The 24,818-nt window shown below is 37.8% G+C and overlaps 1 protein-coding gene across 1 annotated transcript; it reads left to right on the top strand.

Moving 5' to 3' along the window:
* The first annotated feature begins 281 nt into the window (after positions 1–281).
* DHX32 (DEAH-box helicase 32 (putative)) lies at positions 282–24,812 on the top strand. Its single transcript, XM_038181100.2, has 11 exons — positions 282–992; positions 4,173–4,366; positions 5,816–6,188; positions 8,707–8,952; positions 11,027–11,126; positions 11,226–11,384; positions 20,333–20,524; positions 21,219–21,368; positions 22,407–22,597; positions 23,495–23,676; positions 24,565–24,812. The coding sequence occupies exons 1-11, from the start codon at positions 723–725 to the stop codon at positions 24,755–24,757; spliced, it is 2,250 nt and encodes a 749-aa protein (XP_038037028.2). The 5' UTR covers positions 282–722; the 3' UTR covers positions 24,758–24,812.
* The last annotated feature ends 6 nt before the right edge of the window (positions 24,813–24,818 follow it).

The raw sequence follows: 24,818 nt of genomic DNA, 5'->3' as shown, positions 1-24,818 counted from the left end.
TTTTTAATTACAGCAAAGATTGATAAAGGACTTCCAAGAAGAGTTAATACACAGACTACATAAAAAGACACGTTACTACTCTCTAAAACTCTGCGTATAACATCAAACCGCTGGCTGCTCCTGGCAGATGCTTTCCAGCACCAGTTTCCATGCGTCAGCCCGCTCCCGGCCCCTGCGCCCAGGGGTGAGGCCCATTGTGCTGGGATTAGCTGCACACATGACTGTCCCACGGGGACAATAACCACCCCGCGGCTCCTATTCACAGCCACTGGGCACAGGCAGGAGCCACAGAGGTCAGGCTCAGCGCTCTCTGTCCCATTTATTCTCCAGCCCAGCCAAGCAGCAGCAGGCAAGAGCACCAGCAAACACGCTGGCTGTTACTTGTCGTCTGGCTTTTTTTTTTTGTGAAGTGCAAAAACTGCTACTGCTAGACATCTTTTGGTGCAGTCACCGGTATTTTGAAACTTGGACCAACTTTAAAATGTATTTTCTGGAGGCTCATTTGGGTTATTAAGTGAGTTGGAGTGGGACGATCTGAGAACAAAGCAGGCAGCTGCACCCCACGACTGAACGTCAGCCCAACTTTTCAGCCGAAATACTAATCCTGAGGCAAGCAGGAATGGATTTCCTCAGGCTTACAGGGCCTGCGTGACCTACCGGTACAAAGGGCTCCCTCCATCATCCTTAATGTGCTTTTGCTGGATGTAGTATATGTAAGAAAAATGGAGTTTTTAACATTTTCTCCAGAGATCCACTGCTTTTCAGAACTGCTTGACTGCAGTGATGGTGATGAAGAGGAAATACTAGAATTTGGAGATGATTTACAGCTTAATCCTTTTGATGGCTTGCCTTACTCTTCCCGTTATTATAAGCTTATGAAAGAAAGACAAGAACTTCCAGTATGGAAAGTGAAATATACTTTTATGGAAAGTTTGCTTCATAATCAAATTGTGATTGTGTCAGGAGATGCTAAGACTGGCAAGAGCTCACAGGTGAGTATGAGAAAATACTTTGTTGAGCTTTTCTTATTTTTAGAACACTTATTATTGTACACTTCTCAGAGATACTATTCATATTTTACTCCTTGCACAAGTTTTTAAAATAGAAAAAAAAAAAAGTTCACTTTACTGTTCACCTATACTAGATGCATCAATATCCAGATTTATGTTATCCTGGTGTCTGGTTTTGGTTAGTAGTGGGCTGTTGCTACACTGAGTGCTGTATGGCATTGTAATATAAAATATAACAGCATCCAGTTTGGAAGAGTTCAGCTGCAGTGCAGGCACACAGCTGTGCTGGTGTCCAGCAATTCTGTGTGTAAAAACAGATGTGCAGCCATCTATCGTAATCTGAGGTGTTAAGGCCAGAGAGAGTAAAGTACAAAAGGTGACAGAAAAATCAGGCAAATACAGATGTAAAATGCATATAAAAATACACATTTGAATAAGTTTCTGCAAATACTTAGAGGCAATTGACACTTATTTATGTTTCTCCATAAAAGCCATTTTTACATAGTTGATGGTGTTTTTGAGGCTTCAGGGTAAGCTGTGCACTGAGTAATAATAATTTTCAGCCTGTGATTGTCTACCACAGTGTCATAAAACAACTAGAAACAATCTCAAGCTACAACTTTTTACATTCTAAATAATAAATTTTAAAATTTCAAACCCTTTCTAAACACTGGCTGAGAAACATGCGCATTAACTACTGTAGCTTAAAATTCAGAACCAAATATATAGAGAGGGAGGAAAATGTTGTATAAAATATTCTTGTATCTATCAGTACATGTACTGCAAATTTTTGTTTTGTTCCTATATGATAACATCACATCTCAACTTGAAAACCTATCAACTATATACTTTAAAACCCGTTACAAAACATATCAGACACAATCCTTCCGTACTGATGTTACAGGTGCATTTCCACTGTCTTCAGAGAGTCCAAGGCAAAGTCTAAAATAGTCTAGGACTTATTTCAAGTTGCTTTAGTATTTTATCAGTAAATCATTCCTTTGGCATTTTGCTGGCTGCTATTTTGCTCAGCTGGAAAATTTTATCATCTCCTCCCTTGTATTGACTAAATTTGTCATTTTATCCTTTTTGTCCATCATCACATCGAACAGCAAGTGGAAGTGGTAAACTCTGCAGTACCTCTGTTGGATTCAGCTCATATCCTTACTTGGAAAGCATGGTTTTGATCTGATTAATGTTATATCAGGAAAGAAATACAGTGGATTTGCAGGCAGGTCATAAAAGAAGGTGGAGAAGTTCTCAGGGAATGAAGGACTGAAATCAGTAGGGCTGTTTCTCAGGGAGAACCCATAGTTCTTCTCTCACTCCAGCTAAGCGCAAATGGTTTTTCAAGAACACATGATTTACAGAATTAATGGGAAATGCATCACTGAAACCAAGATCTCAGTTGACTCCAAGCATATACATATCTAATAGGGCTATTAAATTCTACTGTTATAATAATGTATATAACAACCTAAGTCTGTTGCTCCAATAAGCAGAGAATTGTCAAGCAAATATTATCAGCCACAGTATGAGTGTTTATGACTGGGAATTAGGAGGAAACTTTCCTGCACGTAAAGCTATAAGATAGCTTACTGTTACAGGGCTTCTCATACTTTTCAGAGACTTTGATGCTGGACACTGCTAGAAATCACATATGGAACTAGAAACATTATCCTTCAACTGAGAATTCCCATCTTTCCATAAAAAATGCACACAGCGCCTGGGGCCTGGAATATTTCTTGGAGTGGGAAGTCTTCACCCCCTGTAATTGACTGTGATTTATATAAAAGAAATGTTGTATAATAATAAACTACTTATTAACAACCTTCAGCTCTTTCAATTGTCCTAAAACAGGTTTAACAAGATGTAATACATTACTGGCTGTTTAACCATTTTTATAAACACAAATAACTATACAGAAATAAATTATATCTGGCTGATGTTGTCACACCTAGTTTACATATATTAAGTAAAGCAAGGGATTTGAAACCTAATATTTTCACTGAAATAATATTTACAATGGAATTGTACATTCTTATAGCAATAACACACTGATTTAGTATTTTCCAGTATTGATTTTCTACTGTAAATATATAAGCTAGAGAGCTACTGCATAACTTTCTGGAACAGTTCAGCTTCAGATACCTTGTTTGCAGAGTAATTAATCTGCAGTTGTATTTATTTATTTATTCAGGCATTTATCAGTTTGAAATCCTCTTTCTCCTGGGACACATTCCTCACACAAGCACCTGAATACAGCACTCAGTGGCTGGGTTGCTGCTAAGCCAGCTAGAAGCCCCTGCCAGCAGATACTCACAGTGGCACTGTCTATGCTACCTGCTCCCAGATGCAATATATTTTCTCCTCAGCAATATATTCAAACTATTCCAAGTCCAGCTGAGAAACTCCCAGATGGACCTTTCAGCCCATGTCACTCCAACTCTTGACCATTTAAGAGATTCAGGCTCTTGACATTTAACTGGTGGATATTTTCTGTGCTCATCTGCCCTTAGTCGGGCAGAGAGTAAGCACCAGGTGCTCGGGTCGATTCAGTTCTTCCACAGTCTTCTCAGAGTACTTCAGGCCTCACCTGGAGTACTGCGTCCAGTTCTGGGCTCCTCGGTACAAAAAAGACAGGGATCTCCTGAAAAGAGTCCAGTGGAGGGCCACAAACTTAATATGGGGCCTGGAGCAGCTTCCTTATGAGGAAAGGCTGTCTCTGTTCAGCCTTGAGAAGAGAGAACTGAGAGGGGATCTCATCAACGTGTATAAATATCTGAAGTGTGGGAGACAGAGGGATTTGGCCAACCTCTTTTCAGTGGTTTGTGGGGACAGGACAAGGGATAATGGCCACAAAATGGAGCCCAGGCAGTTCTGCACCAACATGTGAAAGAACTTCTTCATGGAGAGCGTGACGGAGCACTGGGACAGGCAGCCCAGGGAGGCTGTGGAGTCTCCTTCTCTGGAGATATTCAAGGCCCATCTGGACACCTACCTGGGCAACCCACTCTAGGAAACTGCTTTGGCAGGGAGTTGGACCTGATGATCTCTGGAGGTCCCTTCTAACCCCTACAATTCTGTGATTCTCCTTTTGCATGACAGCTTCTGTTAAACGTGTTAGGCACTGAAGATGCCCGTTTTCTTGTTCACTCACAGATCCCCCAGTGGTGTGCCGAGTACTGCCTGTCCGCCAGCTACCGGCACGGCGTGGTGGTGTGCACCCAGGTGCACAAGCAGACGGCCGTCTGGCTGGCCCTGCGCGCAGCCGATGAGATGGATGTCAGCCTCGGCCATGAAGTGGGGTACTTCGTCCCATTTGAAAGCTGCTGTTCAACAGAAACCATCCTGAGGTTTGTGCGTTTGGTGTTTTATCCCTTCAGGCTAGTGCATGCCTTACAGTTCTTTGCGAGGATGCTGCAAAAGCTCGCAGAGGGCAGCAGCCCAGTCCTTAGCTCTTCACAGCCCTGTTGCACTAATACAACAGGATGGACAACCAACAACTGCATGTGAACAGTGATTTTGTGGCAAAAGGATTTTGTATCCAGATTGGGGAAAATCAAAACAAAAAACACTGCTTCGTAAAGTTGCTTCTAGTATTTTAAAATGTAACTACTGGAGATTTTGCGATTAGCCAGCAAACTGTAAAATGCCTGAAAGAGGTATTTTGTATTTAATTGCAGTAGGGATTTAAATGAGGTAACGCTAGCATCTGCACAAAAATTCATTAACCATCTCAGTAAACTCCATATCCTTCTACTGTTTCTTTCTCTGTGTTCCAGTACAGGAGTGTTTGTAGCCATAAAAGAAAGAAAAGCCAGAATTTAAAAGCAATCAAAATTCTCTCTAATTGAAAAGGAAAATTCAGTAATGAGAAAAGCACTGTGGAAGATTTTTAAGGGGTAAGAAATGTACATAAAATGTCAGATACAGATAAATAACAGCAGCAACACAAGGATCCAGATTATGAGCCACTATGAAAGCTCGATTTGTTTTCTCAGGTTACTTAATATGGCATAGTAATAAATGACTATAAACTTTGAGCCTTTTACCCAGCCACATGAGCTCCCCCTGGTTTCCAATGCAGGCGAGGGTACTCACCACTTCTAAAAATCAGGTTCAACTGCTTTTCCTTTTGCGTGTCCTTTCTCTTTCATGAAGAGATGCTTACCCCTCACCCTGCATTATGCCTTCCTGCAGCTGCACCTGATGTGAAAGGGAGATGAGTCCTATCCTTACACATATTGAAACCTGGTTCAAGAAAATTCAAAGTCCTACTGAGCAACACAGCACAAAATAATATGCTTTGTAAAAATTTTGAGTAGCAGGAATAATAGGAATAAAAGTGGGAAAGGCCTTACAATATGAATTAATCTCTCGTCTTGGTTCTAGCAGTGCCTCAAGTGTGTGTGTACGCCTTCATTTCCTTATCTGAAAACATTAGTTCATAGCTCAAGGATTAGTTATTGCATGCAATATGCTTAGATAGTTTGGAAGGTGAAAAGCAATATAAGTTATGATTTTAGGGCAGAATTATTTCTTCTTTTGCCTAGAGCATCTTTTCAACTGTAGTTTCATTTAGCATCATTGACTTTCATTGAGTTTTTAGCCACTTAGAAAGGATTTAAAGAGGAAGCTGAGACTGTGATACCATCTACAAAATAGGCAGTATTCATTCTTATCAAATCTTTCTTAGTAGAACAGAAAGAACAAAGCTGTCCCCAAGACCTTGAATTAATTTCTCAGAGTCAAACCTGAATATTCCAAGAAACTTTGTGCAGTTTTCTGTTTGCATGGTGCAGATACTGTACAGATGATATGCTACAAAGGGAAATGATGTCTGCTCCTCTTCTGAACTCCTATGGAGTCATCATCCTGGATGACGTGCATGAGAGAACTGTTCCAACTGATGTGTTACTTGGCATTCTCAAAGATGTCTTGATATCAAGACCAGAACTGAGGCTGGTAATACTCACTGCACCTCACATGTCCATCAAACTGCAGAATTACTGCGGCAGCGTCCCCTTCATAAGAGTGGAAAGCAAACACCACGCAGAGGTTGTATATTCCTGCAGCATTCAGGAAAACCATTTTCTGTCTGCACTGAGACTGCTCTTTGAGATACACCACTCAAAAGAGAAGGGTGACATTGTGATCTTCCTGGCATGTGAACAAGTAAGTTATTAACTCATTCTAGGATTTCCAATTTTAACCAAGAAAAAATTTACATCTGTGTTTTTATATGACCTATAAATATCTCGTTGCCAGAATTTAAGACATTGGACATTGCTAACGGCTTCATTTCAGTTTTGTTGTTGTTGTTGTTGTTGTTGTTGTTTTCTGCAAAGGTGTTTTTGTATATATAATGCTGCATTATCTGCCCAAGGAAGTGGTAGAGTCCCCATCCCTGGAGGTATTTAAGAGACATGTGGCCGTGGTGCTTAGGGACATGGTTTAGTGGTGAATTTGTTAGGATTAGGCAGTGGTTGGATGTGATCTTATGGGTCTTAACTCAAATGGCCCTATGGTTCCATTATTATGCATGTAGCGTAAACTAAGAATCTATCAATTTTTTGTAGGTTTGAAGAAAAGCCATCCTGTGTGATGCAAAAAATGGCAAAGGTGGCATACGGGGACAGGAGTCACAGATTTAGGCAGTTAAGCCCTACATCTAGGTTGCAATGCATTATCACACTTTATTTTATCCCTTTTTGGCAGGAATGGACACGTCCAATTCACATAAACATCCTACTTCACATGAATGTTTTCACCATAAACCTGCCTACAAGGTCTTTCCATTTGCATTCTCCTTTGCAGTTGCAAACTTCCCAACCATTTGTGTACACAGCAGCAGGGGGCAAATGTCACTCCAGAGGTGCTGCAGATAATTCAGGAATCCGTATGGATTTAGCTGTTCTAAACAGTGACGTTTCTGAATCCCTGAAGTGATGCTCTAAATTCATTGCTGTCAGGATTGCATAATTAGGTCCTTCTCAGAAAAAAAAAAAAAAGTAAAACTTTATACCCATCAAACCAATGTGCCTATCACTTGTATTCTTGTATTCAAATAAACATTTTAAAACTTGGAATTATTTTGAAATATTATTATTTTTAATTTCCTGATAGCGGTCTCCATCCTTCCACTTTGTACAATTAAATCTGCTTTAGAACAACAAATTAACTTTCATAGCTCCAGATTTGTGAGATAATGACTTTTCACAGGCAAAGATAAATCACTTTGAACTACCCAAGGGTTTTTGGTTTTCTATTTTTCTTTTGATTGGATTGTTACTCATTGTAAAAAAAAAAAAGGGGGGGTGGGGATGGATATGTAACATTTTTAATGGTGCTAATAATCTGTTATAAGCTTCTTAGACACAAATTTTGCAAACATTAATGAATTCCCTGTATCAGTTCCTATGATTACAACACATAATGTTAAAGAGAAAACACAGTCTTTCTGTTTGGAAGTTCTGGGAACAACGTTTTATTTCTGTTAAAAAATTTCTGATAGGCAAGCCCCACACAATACTAAAATAATAATTCACTTATTGCTGAGAAGAGATGACTTAGTTTTCTCTCTCATGATGAACAAAATTCTTGTTATGAATCGCTACCCCACAATTCACATCCCACGTGTTCTTGCTTAACTGTGATTTAAAGTTTCAGCTTGCTAATGGCTCGCTGTTCACTAGCACTCAACTATCTTTTCTACTGAACAAAAACATGAATAAACGAAGAGCATTAACATTTTTGATGTTGTCTTGGTGCCAGTCTTGCTATTAGATGTCATTGCCATATTTTTATAAGATTTTTTTATGGGATATTGTAACTGTCACTACTTTGAATGCAGTATCACTCTCAAAGAGGAGCTCAATGTGTTTTTTCAATTTTGAAAATTTTTACTAATAAATTAAAAAAAAAAAAGGCTCAACACTTCAAAACTGAGTGAGCCTCTGCCTTTTAAAAGTCATGCACAAGGTAAACTCTATTTTTAGAAAAGACAAAACCAAAACCAAAAAAAAAATTTAAATTTGTTTTTGACCTCTGAATTTGTGACTTTTTTTAAAGGTGGTGGTCCATTAATGTACTTTAGGGGCATTTTATTGACTTTATTAGTCTTCACAAAATTTATTATTAACTAAGAAAGCACGATAAAAACTTGTATAAGTTTTATATAATAAGCCTCAGCAACGGCTCACCTGAGTGTCTGTTACAGCATTCCCAGCCTGCACACATGACAAATTTGCAGCAAAATCACATTTTTTCAGAATTAAATAACAGATGTGGATGCATCCTACATGTCCTATATACATAAAGGTTAGAGGCCATTTCATAATTTCTCATTCTTGATGTTCCTGTACTATATTTATGCACATCTGTCTTCCCCTGGAGGTGGGTTTGGATAAGATTAAAGCTGGAGAGAACTGTTTAGGAAATTGCACAGGAGAAAAAGGCATTTCAAAAAACAGCCCAGATTTTCCATGGTGTACATTTAGTGGAGACATTTGCTAAATTCTCATATATACTTCTATTCCATTCTGTTTTTGTCTTGTAATGATCATTCAGTCAGTTTTAAATGTTGTTATAGTTTGATACATGGTTAAAGTTCATTTTAGATTAAAAATGTTTTAAATATTGATATTTGTTTTTCATATTGATGATAAGAAAATAATCTTTCTCCTGATTACAGGAAATTGAAAAAGCCTACCAGATTATCAAACAGGAACAGGCTAATTTAAATCCTGACCTTGGAGAACTCATCCCAGTTCCTTTATACCCCACAAAAAGAGACTTAATTCCCAAACCAAATCAAGACAAGCAGAAATGCTACAAAAAATACAGAAGAAAAGTGTTGCTCACCACAAGCTTTGGAGAATCTTTGATTTGGATTAAAAATGTAACCTTTGTCATTGATGTTGGTGTTGAAAGAAGAAAGGTTAGTAAAGTTAACCAAAATCAGGATGCCAACAATGAAAAATGCATAGATTTTTTTTTTTTTTCAGAGTGCAGAAAAAGGAAAGGTATCGTTGGTGCAAATGGTTTCTATATATATGTATACTTCAATTCTTTCATAAATCAGATTGTATAACATTTTTAACATTCCAATTATCAAAATGTAAATAACTTTCGAAGACATCGGTATGTCTTCAGTTTCTTAAAGACAGAGCAAAATACAATTTGTTCTTGGCTACCTGCTGGCATTTTACCTGGTTTAGTAGATTAACCTTATTCCTTGTTTCCTTAATTCCTGTGTAAGCAGTGTAGTGCCACAAATCTAGTAACACAGAAGGGGTCTCAGACAGGAAACTACTTCTTTTTGGAGCTGCTTCTGCATATGTACTTCCATCCAAGTAGCTCAAAACATTGCAATTTATTTAATTAAGACCTTTTACAGTTCATTCTATGTCCTCGGTTCTTGTTTTGCATGCCATCCTCGGAAGAACTACTGCAGCTCCAAAACTAGATCTTATTTCATTTATTAAATTTATTTAAAAAATGATGTGAAGTCCTAACGAATGAGTAACTGTAGGAACAAGTCACTGCATGAGCTGGAAAGCTGCACTACGACAGGCTTTATAGCTGCCCTACATGTTCTGCTAGACAAAATAGGCAAAAGGAACAATATCCAAGGTTCTGTACATAATCTGCTATTGAATCACCCAAATTGAAATTAAGTGTTCCTGAACTTTTCAAACAGAGACGACTAATGGTTATTAGCCTTATGGGTTAGTTCAGGCAAAAGGTTGAGAACTAACACTACTTCTCATTTTCATTACAATAAAAAGTGTCTAAAACTGGCATTTTTAAGGGTTCTCATTTGGGGGGTTATAAAATAACTCAGCCTCAAGTCAAGGAAAAAAATGTTCATACTTTTGTGTGGGAGGAACAAAAGTCTAAATACAGTTTTCAATTAGACTACGCATAACCCAGTTATTTCTGAACTACAGTTGTTGTTTCAGGTGGATGACTGAAATGAATTTCACTTCCATTTTCAGTTGGATGGAGATGAATCTCAATTCCACTTTAATTTGAAGCCTAAAGTAGAAGTCAGTGCTTCCAGATTTCTGTGAATCTAAAATATGAAGTGATGGGAACAAATCAGTTTCAACACAGTCCTGATGGCTGTCAAATCGCCTTTATCAATTACACAGTTTCTACCCTTTAATTCAATTACTTTGTCATAACAGCTGAAGCTCAGTCCTCTAGTATTCATTCCTCAGCAAATCAAACTTACATTCAATCCATATGGCTGGAAGTCAGTTCAATGTAGGCAAACGTTTGTGCAGAAGGAAATCCCACATAAGTCTTGCAGTTGGGATATATAATGAATTTACCCAGTGGAAAATAAATTTGTCTGCTGCACTGAAGCACATTTTATCTTTTGATTGAAATCTTGCTTAAAGTAGACAAGGTTGAATCAGATGACTTGACTAGAAAAATGCCTTACCCAGCTCTTGCTGTATTGTACAGAAACTTATGGACATCACCTGGTGGTTGGAAAAGTGAGTAAATCAGCTCCTTATTCTAACAAAATAAATGTAAAATTAAGAAAAAATAAATAAAACGGGACCTTGTACATCCTCATTACAGTCCTTGTGTCCTGTGCTGAACTGACAGATTTCAGAATTAAGACAAAAATCTGGAGTTATGGAACAGAATTTTATCAGGCAGTGTTGGGATTCTGTCATTGAAAGAAATAAACTTTTTTTTTATGCTTTTCTTAGTGATACCATAGATGCATTTTTTTGTGCTTTAGTATGTTACATTTCTTCAGAAAAAGACATCCATCTTAGAGAATTCTTACAGAGCTATTGCAAAACTTAAGCATCTGTCAATTTATCAAAGTGTTGACTGTTCTCATTCCCTAGCTGGTGAAATATACGGTATAAAAAGAAATGAAACTGTTAGTACACACTGGATTCGATAACCTAGACAAAAATGCAGTACAGAGCAATACTTTTGTAGTCTTCACTTACTTATCTGATGCTTAATATCTCTTTTATTTAAAGGTGTACAATCCTAGAATCAGAGCAGACTCTGTTATAACGCAGCCAATCAGCAAAAGCCAAGAAGAGATGCATAAACAAATTCTGGGCATGTCTTCATCAGGTAGAACTATTAGCTCAAAATGCAAACCCATCAGCTTAAATTATTAATAGGACCAATGTGACAATGCAAACAAAGTAATTTTCCTGAAAACTCTTCCAGGAAAACTCTTCTGCTTGTATCCCGAAGAATTTACACACAAAGAAATGAAACCAGATTTACCAGCCAAAATACAGGAGTCAAACCTGACTAGCATGGTTCTCTTCCTGAAGAGGATGGATATAGCAGGCTTAGGACACTGCGACTTCTTAAGTAGGCCAGGTAATGATCATGCACCAATTTTCCATATAGTTTGTATTACTTTTGTGGTTATTTAAAGATTAATTTTGCCCTGTTATTCACAGTACTGTTTTTACTGAAGTACTTGTAATCTCATTGCCACTGTTTTTACCACTTACCTGCTAGAACAACAGTTCATAGTGCAATAGTTGCACTTAGAAAAATGGTATCCGATATGAACCATTTGCTCTGAAAAAGACCATCAAGCATCCGAATGGAATTGGAATTAAAAAATAAAAAATAAAATAAAAAAATCAATATTTCAGATATCTTCTCATCTAGGTTTCATATTATTTTCCTGGAGCTCACAAAGAAAATTTGTGTCCCGTTGTACAAGGCATCATACAGATACCTAACAAAATATATTCCTTTAATCAAAAGTTTACAACCCAAATAAACTACCATTGTTACCTTGGAGATACATTTAGAGGAATTCAGCTCTCTTCTTATCCTCCAGCGTCTCCAATCTCAAATTTACCATAAACTGTTGCTTAAGGACAATATTATTTATAAAATAAACCAAAATAAACTTTCAATATTAGGCAGGAAATACTCTGAATTTTGAGTTAAGAGTGCAAAGAAAGTGGTTGCTTTATATTACTATTATTATTTTTTATTTTACTGACTTATATTTGGGGGCTTTTTCTACAAAAGAATATTCTCCTCTGTTCTGACCTACCACAAAATGCTGTTGATTTGAAGCTAATTACAGTGAGGGAAATACCACGGATATAATTGTTTTGGAGATCATGTTGCTAGTTTCATTTATGATCATTTTCCAGTGCAGATAAGAAGACCTTTCATTATTGTCCTCCTTTTCCCTCTACACATGCATGGAATTAGAACAAACACTTGTCCTTCACCTCCTGTGCACCGTAACAATCAGTGACAAAGTTTAATTCCCACTGTTGGGTGTTGTGCTACATTCCAAGTGGAATTTTAAGTGAAATTTATTCTGCTTTTCCCTTGTCTATCTGCTTTGCAAAAGCATACCTAACTGAAATGTTGAAAACAAACAACCAAACAAAAAGCACCATTGCCCTCCTGAGCAGTAACTAGTTGAAGATTGATGAGAATCAGCAAGTATTTTGGCCTTGTGAGTGTCACCTCCTGTGCTGAATCCAGGAAACCTTCATGGAAAATGGTTATGGAACAGAGTTGGTTTCCACTAAAGTTTAGAAAGCGTTTTACTAAAAATAAAATAGAAATAAAAATCTAAAATATATTAGTGCCTTTACTGCATATGAAGAGAGCTGTTCTTGAACTGTAGAATGAATTAGGAATGTTACACTAGGAAAAGCATTCAGCATTTTTGGATTTAAAAGCACAATGGAGACAGAGTTGGTATTCAGTAAGAACAAAATGCTAGAGGCATTTAAGGATTTCACAGATGCACAAATTCTAAGTTTTGTCTGTATTTTGAGATAATGCAGCTGAATAAAGGGTCTTGCTGATGTGTACAAAATCGTAAAGGCATTTGATGAATGCATCAGCTTTATTTGGATGGGCATTAAATATGAAAAAGTTTTTGCTAACTAGATGAAAAGTGTGAGTTCAAGGTATTGAAAAATTTGAGGAATTACTGAAACAGCATGAGGAATGTTAGATACATTGCTTGACCAAAGAAAAAGTCCCACAAACACTGTAGGGAGTTAACTGAAATGGGATGAGAAAGTCTGCAGAAACTTCTGGTTTTCCTGTCTCATGGCCCCACAAAATTAAACATTTGAAAAACTGCTTTAATTGTGTAATAAAACTCTTCCCAGTTTATCCTAGGAAAGACCACACAATGACTTTATTTGCCTTGGGGCTTTCTGCTTCTTAGTGGGCAAACAACCGCTTTCCTACTAAAACTTGAGCTGTATTCCTACTGCAGCTCTCCAGAGATGGCTATAGAAGCCACCCTATCAGAATACAGAGACTTTTAAATACCTGGTGCTAAATAGGTTTGTCTGAAAGAAACAGGACTACTGACGTAAAGATAATTGCAAGGGGATTTAGTTATTTCACTGCACCTGCCAACAAACTCAAAACACGTCAAGCTTTCAAGCACTGAAGACTTCATTTTGGGCCCTGCATCCTCCTAAGAGCTTTGGGTCAATGATCCCCACCTGTGGAAGCCTGAGTTCCCTCACCTGAGCTGAGAACCCTGACCTGCACACTCAGTGCCCTGGTGGCTAAAGCAGCAGGACAGCACCCAGGTGAACCTGAGACTGATTAAAGCCACATCCTGGAATTAAACTGGTACCCGGTTAAACTGGTACCCACTTCATTTACAGCCCTGCAGCTTTTTCATCAGTAGTCATAAGGTCAAGTTAAACCTTTGTGGATTGCAAATTGCAGGGGAGTGTTGCAAAAGAGGTGAAGAGAAAGCTACCAGAGATGGAAAGCATCCTCTCCTGTGCAAGAGATCCCAGCTTCCCAAGAAATCTTCGTTATCTTTGCAGCAGTTCAGTTTAGTTGCATAAGCCTTTTGTAGTCTGCAGTGATGAGGAAGGCTGAAGAAGACAAGGAGGGATCTCCAAGATGGTATACAAGCCTAGAGTGGAGATGATAAGCAACAAAGCTCACAAAATGAAAGCCGTTTTGCCCATCCTCAGCCAAAGTTGGTACAAGACCAACTGGAAAACAAAACAAAACAAAATGACACTGCAACATCTCAGTATGCTCTCATTTGACCTAGCCAAATCAGTTGCTGTTCAGAGGATATAGGTATTAAAACCAGAAATAGCCTATTTTTCCCCTGCATAGTTTGTCCTGAACTTGACTACTTAATGGCTCTTCACCTCCTTGATTTCCCTTTGAGCAGAGGGAGCAAACGTATTGCGGTTCCCCTGCGCCTCTCACTCCCAGAAACAATGTGCCACAGGAGTACCCATGCACCATTTCTGTTCAGCTAACATTCTCAAGTTTTCTTTACAATGGAAGAAGGAGGAGGGTTGTGTTTATTTTTATTTATTTATTTATTTATTTATTTGTTCAAAGGTGAATTTTTCCTAAACAAAATGACTTCACTGAAGTGTCGGAGAAACGTATGAGCATGATCTGGCGAACAGAAAATAAATTAAATGTACACAGAAATTCATTTATAGATGCATAATATGGAAAGAATTTCTTCCGATTGTGTGAAGTACTCCTTCACAGCCCATTCCCTACACACAGATTAGTGAACATATAGTAGATAAGCAAAGAAACAGAAATTACATCAGTAAAATATTTTCTGTTCAACAACATAATGCACAAGGGTTTTTTTTTCTGCTGCTCTTCCAGAAAAAAAATAAAAGCCTGGATTAACTCTGACTCATTACTGCATTATGAGAGCAACAAACATGTCAGGCTTACAGCTGCTGCATTTAATTCATGCTATAATCAAGATGAGCAAATGCAGCAGACTTGTTACCCTTTTTAGAATTCATGAGCCATATGAAAATGTATTTGGCACTGCAGTTCTGAAGTGCATTATTTGAATTCCTGTGCCACTATAATAGCGATGTCCTTACATGTTTATCAGTTAATCAGCTAGATCTTTATTGTGTTATATAACAGGAGAAAAGAACTCTTTCCACGTAGATTGCCGCAACATTATGCATCTCTGCAAATCACTGGAAAATCCTTATTTAAACTATGCAAATCAGCATAAAGACTAAGCCATGTAACACTTCCATAAGAAATCAAGGTGAAAGCAGTTTGCAGATTCTGCATTTGTACAGAATTATCATAAGCAATTTTCAGATTAAAATATTTGTTGATGGCCATGGATCCCATGACATTTGAGAGCTATGCTATTGTAGCTCCACTGAGCAGGTAGTTCTAGAATATCCATAGTAACAGGAGTTGTATAAATGTGTATCATTTCAAATCATTTCAGAGACAAAATTTGTTTGTGTGTTCTTTCATTAGAAACAGAGTGTGTCAAAGACAGAAGCCACATAAGGTCTGCTCAACGGAGCACTTCATGGCAGATTTGTTACTCTAAGCTCCGTTGTCGATACTTTTACGTTTTAATTTCTGAATTTGATTGATTAAATAGTATTGCATAGCACATAATGGAAAGCTTTCTGATAGTGTAGATATGGCCACACACTTTGTATTCTGTACTGCAGTCTGGGCACCCTACAATGGAGCACATAGCACGCTGCATGCAGCCAAACTGCTTCAAACAGGGAGCTGCTATCACTGCCCCACAGAGGGTACCCCAAAATGGGGAGGGATGTCCCAGCACTGTTAAAGCTAGACTAAGCTCATGTCATTCACTAAAAAGTAACAAAATAAAGCATATAAATTATTAAATATTATTTATATTAAATATTTTTTCACACCAATACAATGTTCTTTAAATTATACTCTGTGGATAACTGTGCTTGTGTTGCACAGTCATCTACGTGCCTTGAGGATGACACAAAGCAGAGACAAACCTGACTGGCAGTCACTGTTACCCCTGCAGTGTGGCTGTAACTCAGGGTGTTTATGTCAGGAAAACACAGGTCAGCCCCCGTATCCTGCTGTCCCCGCTGGCAGAACAGCACAGTAGGGTCCATTACCAGCCAGCTCGGAGGCGTGAAGCAGCAGCAGAAGCAGGAATAGAAAGGCTACAAAGTATGAGTTTGGCAAAGGAATTTTAATGATCAATTATAGCTATAATTTCAAAATAATAGCTATAGAATTGGTAGCATCAGAGCGTAACAGACTCATAAAAAATCCAGCGTCAGAAGTTACAGGGGAAAAGAAAAGAGATGCAAGATGAAATCTGCACATAGAAGCTTTTCCTAAGAAACAAATACCAAGAAAAAAAAATATTTGCATAATTTAAAGAAAACCTGGCACTAGATTTCTCCATATCTTCATTTCGTTATCCAAACAGTAATGTTAAAAACAAACAAACAAACATACAAAAATACAATAAGAGAAAACTCCATTCCCCAGAGCTGGTCTCCCTGCAGTAATTATTTTGGCAGCTCTTCATGCTGTTAAGCCTAACAGAAACTGGAAAAACTTGTGGTTTGCCAGGCAGTGAATCAGCTCCTTAAAGACAATGTCCCTTCACCTGACATCTGTTTCAGCTCCAACTTTCTAAGAGTTACCCTGACATCCACTTCAGCTCTAACTTTCCTGCAGTCATTTCTGTGGAAAGAGAAGATCTATCAAGAAATTGGTATTTTAGACACTCAAAATTTTCACTGAGTAGGAGACGAGAACACAGGACCTGTCAAGTTAGATCCTCCAGATAAGCATGATATGCCAGTTAAATGGACTATTAATAATCATGAAATGTACCTTTCATTCCTATCTCTAATACTCATTCTTTGTAGAACTTTGGGCAAATCACTAAATCATTTGCGTCCTTATGCAACAAGAGTAACACTTTCATATTTATTTTATCACCTGGTAAGGGCTTCAATTTCTGGCGTGTAGGATGTGATACAGAAAAGATTAAAGGTGCAGCTACCTTTAGAAACAGCTTCCTCTGTTCGTGTCAAAGCTGCAAAAAGCTATGAAACTAAGAATATCATTTTAAGTTAGCTTGAAACCCTCAATAAACAATTTCAATGCTAACAATGACATTTAGCTACACATTTGCCTTACAAAGCCCGCGTGTGATCATCACCAGTAGGATGTTTAATTAATAAAATTGGCCCAGCTTCCCTGAGACAAGTCTAGAGCAATCCAGCCTTAAGTAGCCAAAGAACACAGGCAAGGGAAAGAAAATATCGGATAAGGAAATAACTTTCAAACTTCCAGGGATGTGACAGCTTCTTGTTGAAAGTACAGGATATGTCTTGAGAGCTTCTCTTTGACTTTGCTCCTGTGAAAGCAGCAGCTGAGTCACCAAGCCTCACGGTTTGCCTCCATGGCAGCAGCGGCCCTAAAAATAATGATGCTAGCATCATTATAAGATGATGCAGGTGGTTCTTTAAAGAAAAGCTTTCCATATTTAAGCATTTATACTAATTTTACTTATCATGCATTACATTAAATGACTTTACTACATATAATTACATTCTATTAAAATAAGAATAAAATCTAAAAGAACCCTTAAATGAGCATTTGCTGCCTTTATGATGGCTTTTTATTGATTGAGTTTGTGCCTCAAAATGCAGACTAATATATGAAAACCCTATTCCAATTTTCATTTTCTTACTGTTCCTTCACCTGCTTAATCAACTTTTACCATCTTTTCTAACACTACACAACTTTAGGAGTCAACTTTTTTTTTTTTTTTATAACACTGATAGCAAAATTGGGAAGTAATTTGTGCTTATAAATCTCAAGGCAACTAACTCTAGTGCATAAAAATGCAAATTACTGATGCTATCAGGGAATTGAAATTGACTGCCACATAACCATATATTTTGTAACTTATGGCACAAACTACTTTGTTGATTTCTGGAAATTAGTTTTCCTTGATTTCCTAGTAATTACTATATGTCTGAATGACAACTCTAATTTCCCTGTATTTTCAGTCACTGATAACTCTTTCCTATCAGTGACTCTCATTCTTCATCAGATGTTACTTTTCATTTCCTTGAATGCCTTAAGTATTTTCTTTTCAAATGCTTCAGCTTTTGCAAGGGTTCACCTCTTACCCTGTTGAACTTTGTATGTCTGATAATGAATGTTCTCTCGAGGCAGAAACCCACCATGTTGTACAAGCACATCACAGATGTGCACTCTAATATTAAATTAAACAGGTTAAAACTGTAGAGTTTTGACAGAAATTTATAGACTCCTGAGAGAATTTCTCTGAAAATGAAGAGTAACAGTTTTAAGAATAAATCCTAACACTAACAGATTTACACTGTGGAGAAGTTCTGCAAAAGCAGAAAAAAAAAATGTAAATGGAATTATTATTTTCCCTTCGTACATTATTAACTGAAAAAAAAAAAAATAAAAACAACAGGTGTTTGCTTGCTTCTCATTTCATTTGTTTCTTTAATTCATTATACCCAGTTAATTACAGAACAGACTGATGACATAGACAAACAGTTCATTACCAAAGAAGAAAAAACCCAAACCCAAGACTTTGCTGCAGGAAGGCCGGGCACCCAGGGGGTGGTGTTATGGCTAAAGGTCACCTACCCGTTCTTTACTGGCTTCTTTTGCTTTTAATCTTCATGATTCAGAAGCAAGCAAGAAATGATTTCTAGTCTTCTATTAACAAATATACAAGACAAAACACACACCCTACCCACATATTTTATTTTTTTTTAATTTAGAGATTTGGGGCAATTATATGCAAACTGGCAGCAGCCCACAGAAATCTGAAAGAATTGATAGTGCAGTCATCAGTTTTCCAGTGCATTCTTGGCCGAAGAAGGGGCAAGTCCTGCTGTAATGCAATTTTTTGCCACAAACTTCAGAGGGACTGGGGTTTGTTATCCGCAACACAGAGGGAAAATATCAAAGAGCTCTTAAACTGTAGTAAGGGGAAAGCAGTCAATAGTAACAGGGCCGAGATGTACAGAAAAAGATTCTGCCTTCCACAGCCTCAGATGCAGAGAAGCAAGACAAATTAGTGGAAAAAAAAATAAAGGAGAAATTCAGCAGGGTACTTGATGAAAAAGGAGAACCTTTGTCAAACCCCTTTGCTATTTATTCCCATGCAGCTGAGAGGTTCAGAAGAGCTACTGCAAATACCATCTTTTTGTCTCTTGAGAAGTAACCGATGAGATGTAGATAACTGATGAGAAGGGGATATTTGCATCTGTGCATACGAGCCATTTTCTGCATCTTCAAATCTTGTGGGTTGTTGCTTTCATTCACCCCCTTCCGTATGAGGAATGCACACCTATGACTTGTAGAAGTACTCTCATCCTCACAGAATAAGCTTAATAAGCCACTGATCAAAACTGATTAAGTTGTGTCCATACTCCAGCAGCCTTCAGAAAAAGAGCACTTCAGCCTGAGAGCTCGGTGTTCGATGTATGCAGAAGCAACACTCCTTGCTGAACACTCCTGGCAGACCTCCACTTGCTTCATCTGACTTCGAAGATATGAAAACCATCACTTTGGTCCTTGTTCTGCTGTCACTGTTCAGACTTCCACCTTAAGTATTCAGCTCTAGCTCATGATCTCCCTCATGTTTGCCTCTGTGTGAGTCTATCTCATACATGTGCTCCCTTCTCACCCTACGCGGCCCAAATTCACCCATTTATTTGCTACATTTTTCTCTTTTTCTCCCCCAAATAGTCTCTCAGCCTACCTAATTATTTTCCTATACTCATCATTTTTTTCTGCCTCGCTGCTCTCGCTTCTCATACAGGTTATAAGGAAGTTATAACCTACAGTAAGGCAAAATTGAACATTTCATTTTGTGTGAACAGTGAGAAAGTACAGCCATTTGCTAGGGAGACATTTTCTTTTACTATGTTCCCATTTTTCTTCCAACATCATGAGAAACTCTGTAAAGAGAAAAAAAGAAAAAAAAAAAAAGGCAAATACTCCAAATACCTGCAAGAATGGTAAGATATCTACAACTTATCTACAACTCCTGTAAATGCTTGTCTTCTCCCCTGACCCTGGTTTCCTGGTTATCATCACCCTTCTTAGAGCTGTTGTTACTTGACCACCAGTCATTAAAGAGTATACACACAAAAGAAATAAGTACTCTTTGAGTAATTTTTTTAGTTTTTAATACTGTAGTCAGCATTGTCTTGACTTTTAACAAGAACTGTTCTTATGGAATATGGGTCAACACTTATTTTCAGCCTTGCAATTGTTACCCTTTATTTTCCTCCTTAAATTTCCTCCTGAATGTTCTCAGCCTTCAGATCATCTCATTTACTGCTACTGCTTCTTACTCGTCGTCAAATAATGGAAGCTGACTTCCATCATTTTCACATAGAAAAAACAGAAATAGTGCAATGAGAATTCAGACATTCATTTACATGCAGCCATTCTCAGGAATTTGAAGTATTTTTCCTTTTTGTTAGCTCCTGAAAGCCTGATGCAGGCTTTGGAAGATCTCGATTACCTAGCGGCCCTGGATAATGATGGAAACCTTTCTGAATTTGGAATCATTATGTCAGAATTTCCCCTGGATCCACAACTGTCAAAGTCGATTCTGGCTTCCTGTGAATTCGACTGCGTTGATGAAATGCTCACCATTGCAGCCATGGTAACAGGTACTCCTAATTCGGGTCTTACTGCATGGCATGGGCCACCTGCCAAAAACACATCAACTTTTTCAAAGTCTCTTCACAGGGGCAATCCAAAGGCAAAACTTGTATTGTTCACATCCTGCTTTTCCAAGTAAATGTCTTTGGCTGCTTAAGTCCTGATTTTGAGCATGCAATGAAAGACAAGTACCAAATTTGTAAGTAGCACTCCAATTCCGTGCTTCAGATGCCCCATTAGCTTCCAGCCTTTTGTCAGAGCATGCACAGAACATTCCTTCCAAATGCACCTTCTTATCTCATTACGTTCATGCACATTTTTTACGGAGTGGAGAGAAGTAAATTAGGGGAAATTTCTAATTATGAACAGTATTGAACTGTTGACCTACAAATAATTACTTTGTGATCTTGTTTCTCCACTTCTAATGTAATAACTTATGAAATAAACGTAACAAAGTGCTCGTACCACCCTGTCCTGGTGGATCCCTCTGCTCCTACATAGCATTGTGGCACAAACCAGCTGGCCCCAAGCATTGGACATGTGAAATCTGTAGCCAGAACATTTAGATTATGGAAAGTTGTTAACAGAACTGTTTTTTTTTTTTTTTTTTTTTTTTTTCATGGACGTGCCCTGTTTGTGCATGTACCTGAGCATCTTAATAACTACCAACTTGATTTTTTAATTTATTTATTTTTTCCTAAGCTCCTAATTGCTTCTTACACGCGCCTCCTGGAACAGAAGAGATTGCTCTTACTTGCTGGCGAAAATTCTCACACCCTGCAGGAGACCACTTCACTCTTATCAATGTCTTCAATGCCTTCAGGGAAGCGGCTGCAGACTCCACAAACCAATGTAAGTGTACCCATGTCAGGCAAAATAAACCCAGTAACTTTTTTATTTTTTAAGGAAAAGTCATTGCTGGTATTAGGTTCATGAACCCTTTTTGAATTCTTCCTAGAACTGCTAATTTGCAGGGAGAAAAGAAACCTAAAATAGCAGCCTTTGCTAACAAACTTTTGTTCATTAACTAATTAGAAGTGACCTAGGACAGCACAACTCACCCAACATTAGCACTTTTACAATTGTCATTTGAATTGACATTGTACAAAAACACACACACACAAAAAGACGTTTCCTTCTATAAGAGGACACAACCCAGGTTTCAGACATGAAATGACATGAGGGACTTGATTCCCCAGCAGCCCAGCAATTTTTAAGGTTTACCAGGTGGTTGTCAGAGTAAAAGGCAGGTTTAAGGGAAGAAATTGTAAGTTGTAACTTTTATGCCACTTACATGAAGCCAAATGAAAGCCAGTACAGCAGACAAAAGGACTTTGAGGGACTCTTCAGGTGAAAGAAGCTTCTCTGCTGACAGGAGCCATGCCAAAACACCACTTCCACTTCCTAATACAGGACAGCAGAATTGTTTCACGTTCAGTAATGTTGAATTTTGGAGAGGTCCAAGAGAAAATGTCCTTTAACAGCTTATGACAATCACCAGCTCTACAAACATGGTTTCACTTCTGTGTCCCAGCCTGAATCCAGAAAGTCAGGAACCACAGTTGCCAGTCATTCTGTTTGAAGCTATTACCTTTTACATGCCAAGTAAGGGATTTCTAATATTTTGATTAAAAAATAGCTAACATTTGATAAAATTACGTGAAGGTATCAGGTATTGCCCACTCACTTTACGGACAAGATCCATGAGCCTAAGCTGTCCATATGGCTCTTGATAGCAGAATTTTGGACAGCTCTGACACAGCTACCTGCTCTAAATTGTGTTTAATCTATTGTACCAGTCAAAGAGCATTTTACAGAGCAGTATCTCTGCAAATAGTACCTATCAGTAAGACTGTGCTTTAAGCCAAAATACTGTTTTTCCCTCCACAGACTACAGTAATGAAAAATGGTGTCGTGATTATTTTCTAAGCTGTTCTGCACTGAGGATGGCAGAAATTATCAGAGCCGAACTAGTAGAGATTATGAAGCGTATTGAACTTCCCATTTCAGAGCCGGACTTTGGATCACAAGAAAATGTACTAAACATTAAGAAAGCTCTCTTATCTGGTTACTTTATGCATGTAAGGAAAAATACCGTGGTTTTATCTTACTGTGTTGTTAGCTTACATAGAATTCTTTCAGAGAACTTCAGTTCCGTAATAAAATCTTTTGATCATCAGAAAGGGTAAAAGCCCCTTTTCCTACACCGTATCAGACAAACACTTTAGCTGATTCCAATCTTCCCTCTGGTGTTCAGCTATCACAGCATGAAGTCCACATACTTCGCTGCAAGAAGAACGCTGTCAAGATGCCTTTCACTCAAAAGAACTTTTCCACCTCAAAAAACTCTTAACTTGTAGTGTTCTCTCAAATATGATTTCCTTTTTGAAGATTTTTTTGTGGAAATACACTGAATACACTTGTCTTGTCGAATGTTTAGGTATAAATAATACACAGCTTTCTTCATCTCAAGCAAATGAGGTATTCTAACTATAATTGTGCACATAAATAAGAAAGATTAACGGTTTATTTCTGCTTGAAAGCATGCTTTCCTGTACATCACTGTGCTCTACCTAAAAATACAAGAATGATTCCTGCTGATAAGTTATTACTTCAAGTGCCTCACACACATTGTTTTTTAAAGTCTTCTAATTTTTTAAGAATATCTCTGTTTATACATAGACCCTTCAAAGTCCAGCACCCAGTTCATACATTTACTGTATACATGTAAGCTTGTCCATATTTGTTGCAGATGGTTTCTTTTCAAATGCACAGGTAACACTCTCCTTAAGAGTAAACCCCATTTCACAGTACCCAGTCCCTAGCTTTCCCACAAAAATTTGGGAGTAGGTTTATGTGCTCCCCATGAAAATATCTGAAAACAAGTTTAATGTCTGGACTGAATATAATAGGGAAACACAGGTCTATGTGTTTTGTACATTCAATTAAGTAACAGGTAACTCTTTGCTTTTTTTTAGGTTGCTCGTGACGTAGATGGCTCAGGTAACTACTTAATGTTAGCACACAGACAAGTAGCCCAGCTTGATCCTTTCTCATCATATTGTAACTCCAGAAGAATTCCTGAGTGGGTTTTGTTCCACGAGTTCAGTATATCGGAAGACAATTCCATCAGAGTCGTCTCTGAGATATCCCCCGATCTGTAAGTTAACAATGGTGACACCATTTCTTCACTCGGGTCTCTAGCACAAAAACAAAACTTAAGTCATAAACAGGTTAAGGATGCATGTGTATATTGTGAGCAATGCTTGCAGAACAAATCAGCTAGTATCTTTTCCTTTTTTCATGTCATAAAAGTAGCTATCTTCTAGTTCAGCCGAGAAATCCTTTCTGGCATAACTGATTCAGGCACTGAGTGAGCCTCAATGTCTGCCACTGTAACCATTATCAGTTCATCCACTGAAAAAACACCTTACAAGATGCAAAAGCTTCTTACAAGGTAAAATATATGGAAAAAAAAATCAAGGAAAAGTTAACACTGCTGTGTACTTACAGATTAATCTAGCTGGAAAATTCTTTGTTTCCAGAAAAGCTATTTTCCAGCAAATCTTTTTCTCAACGTGTTTTATGTACCCAGCCAACTAAATCATTTCATAGCAACTGTTTATGAATTCAAGAAAAGACTACAGCCTCTTCTCTGCAAAAAGCTCTTTGTACTGGAGAATAAGCATTTCACTGTCCTCTCTTTTTTATTTCCAATGGTTATAAGAAAGCCTTCTCCTACTCTTATTGAACAAAAAATATGTTCAAATTCAGATAAATTACTATTTAATGCAATCTGCAGTACTGGGAACTGAACCACAATGAACCAAAATTACCTGATGCACAGACAGAGTCCAGCAAGCCTACTGAAAGCACAAATCACTACTACATCTTTCAGACAGCTTTGTTTTTGAGTTTAAACACCAGTTTTGCAGCTGTATGCATCAGCGTATTGATGTTCTCTTTTGTATAAGCCTGAAAATAGCTATCCAAACACTTCAAAATTCAATTAAAAAAATACTCCTGTTTTGTTTTACTTCCTCAACAGGTTCGTGAAGCTGACACCTCAGTACTATTTTAGCAATCTTCCTCCTAGTGAAAGTAAAGATATTCTGCAGGAAGCGATCAATCACTTGTCACCTGTTTCAGCCATGAAGGAGGAACAGAAAACTAACAGTGACAACACAGAAAATGAAAAATATCACCAACCTCCCACAGAACAAAGATGTATTATTCAATGATTTTAGACTATCATATATTAGATCAACATAAATAAAACCATATATGCACTATACATCCCCA

This window comes from Anas platyrhynchos, chromosome 6 (assembly GCF_047663525.1).
Source record: "Anas platyrhynchos isolate ZD024472 breed Pekin duck chromosome 6, IASCAAS_PekinDuck_T2T, whole genome shotgun sequence".
Lineage (NCBI taxonomy): Eukaryota > Metazoa > Chordata > Aves > Anseriformes > Anatidae > Anas > Anas platyrhynchos.
This window is presented reverse-complemented; position numbering and strand designations above follow the sequence as displayed.

What these genes read in the sequence shown, in the direction of transcription:
- DHX32 (XM_038181100.2), top strand. Translation starts at nt 723, where the DNA reads ATGGAGTTTTTAACATTTTCTCCAGAGATCCACTGCTTTTCAGAACTG. An exon ending in TCAACAGAAACCATCCTGAG is followed by an intron (nt 4,367 to 5,815) that starts GTTTGTGCGTTT and finishes TGCATGGTGCAG; the next exon opens with ATACTGTACAGATGATATGC. An exon ending in TTGGTGTTGAAAGAAGAAAG is followed by an intron (nt 8,953 to 11,026) that starts GTTAGTAAAGTT and finishes TTTTATTTAAAG; the next exon opens with GTGTACAATCCTAGAATCAG.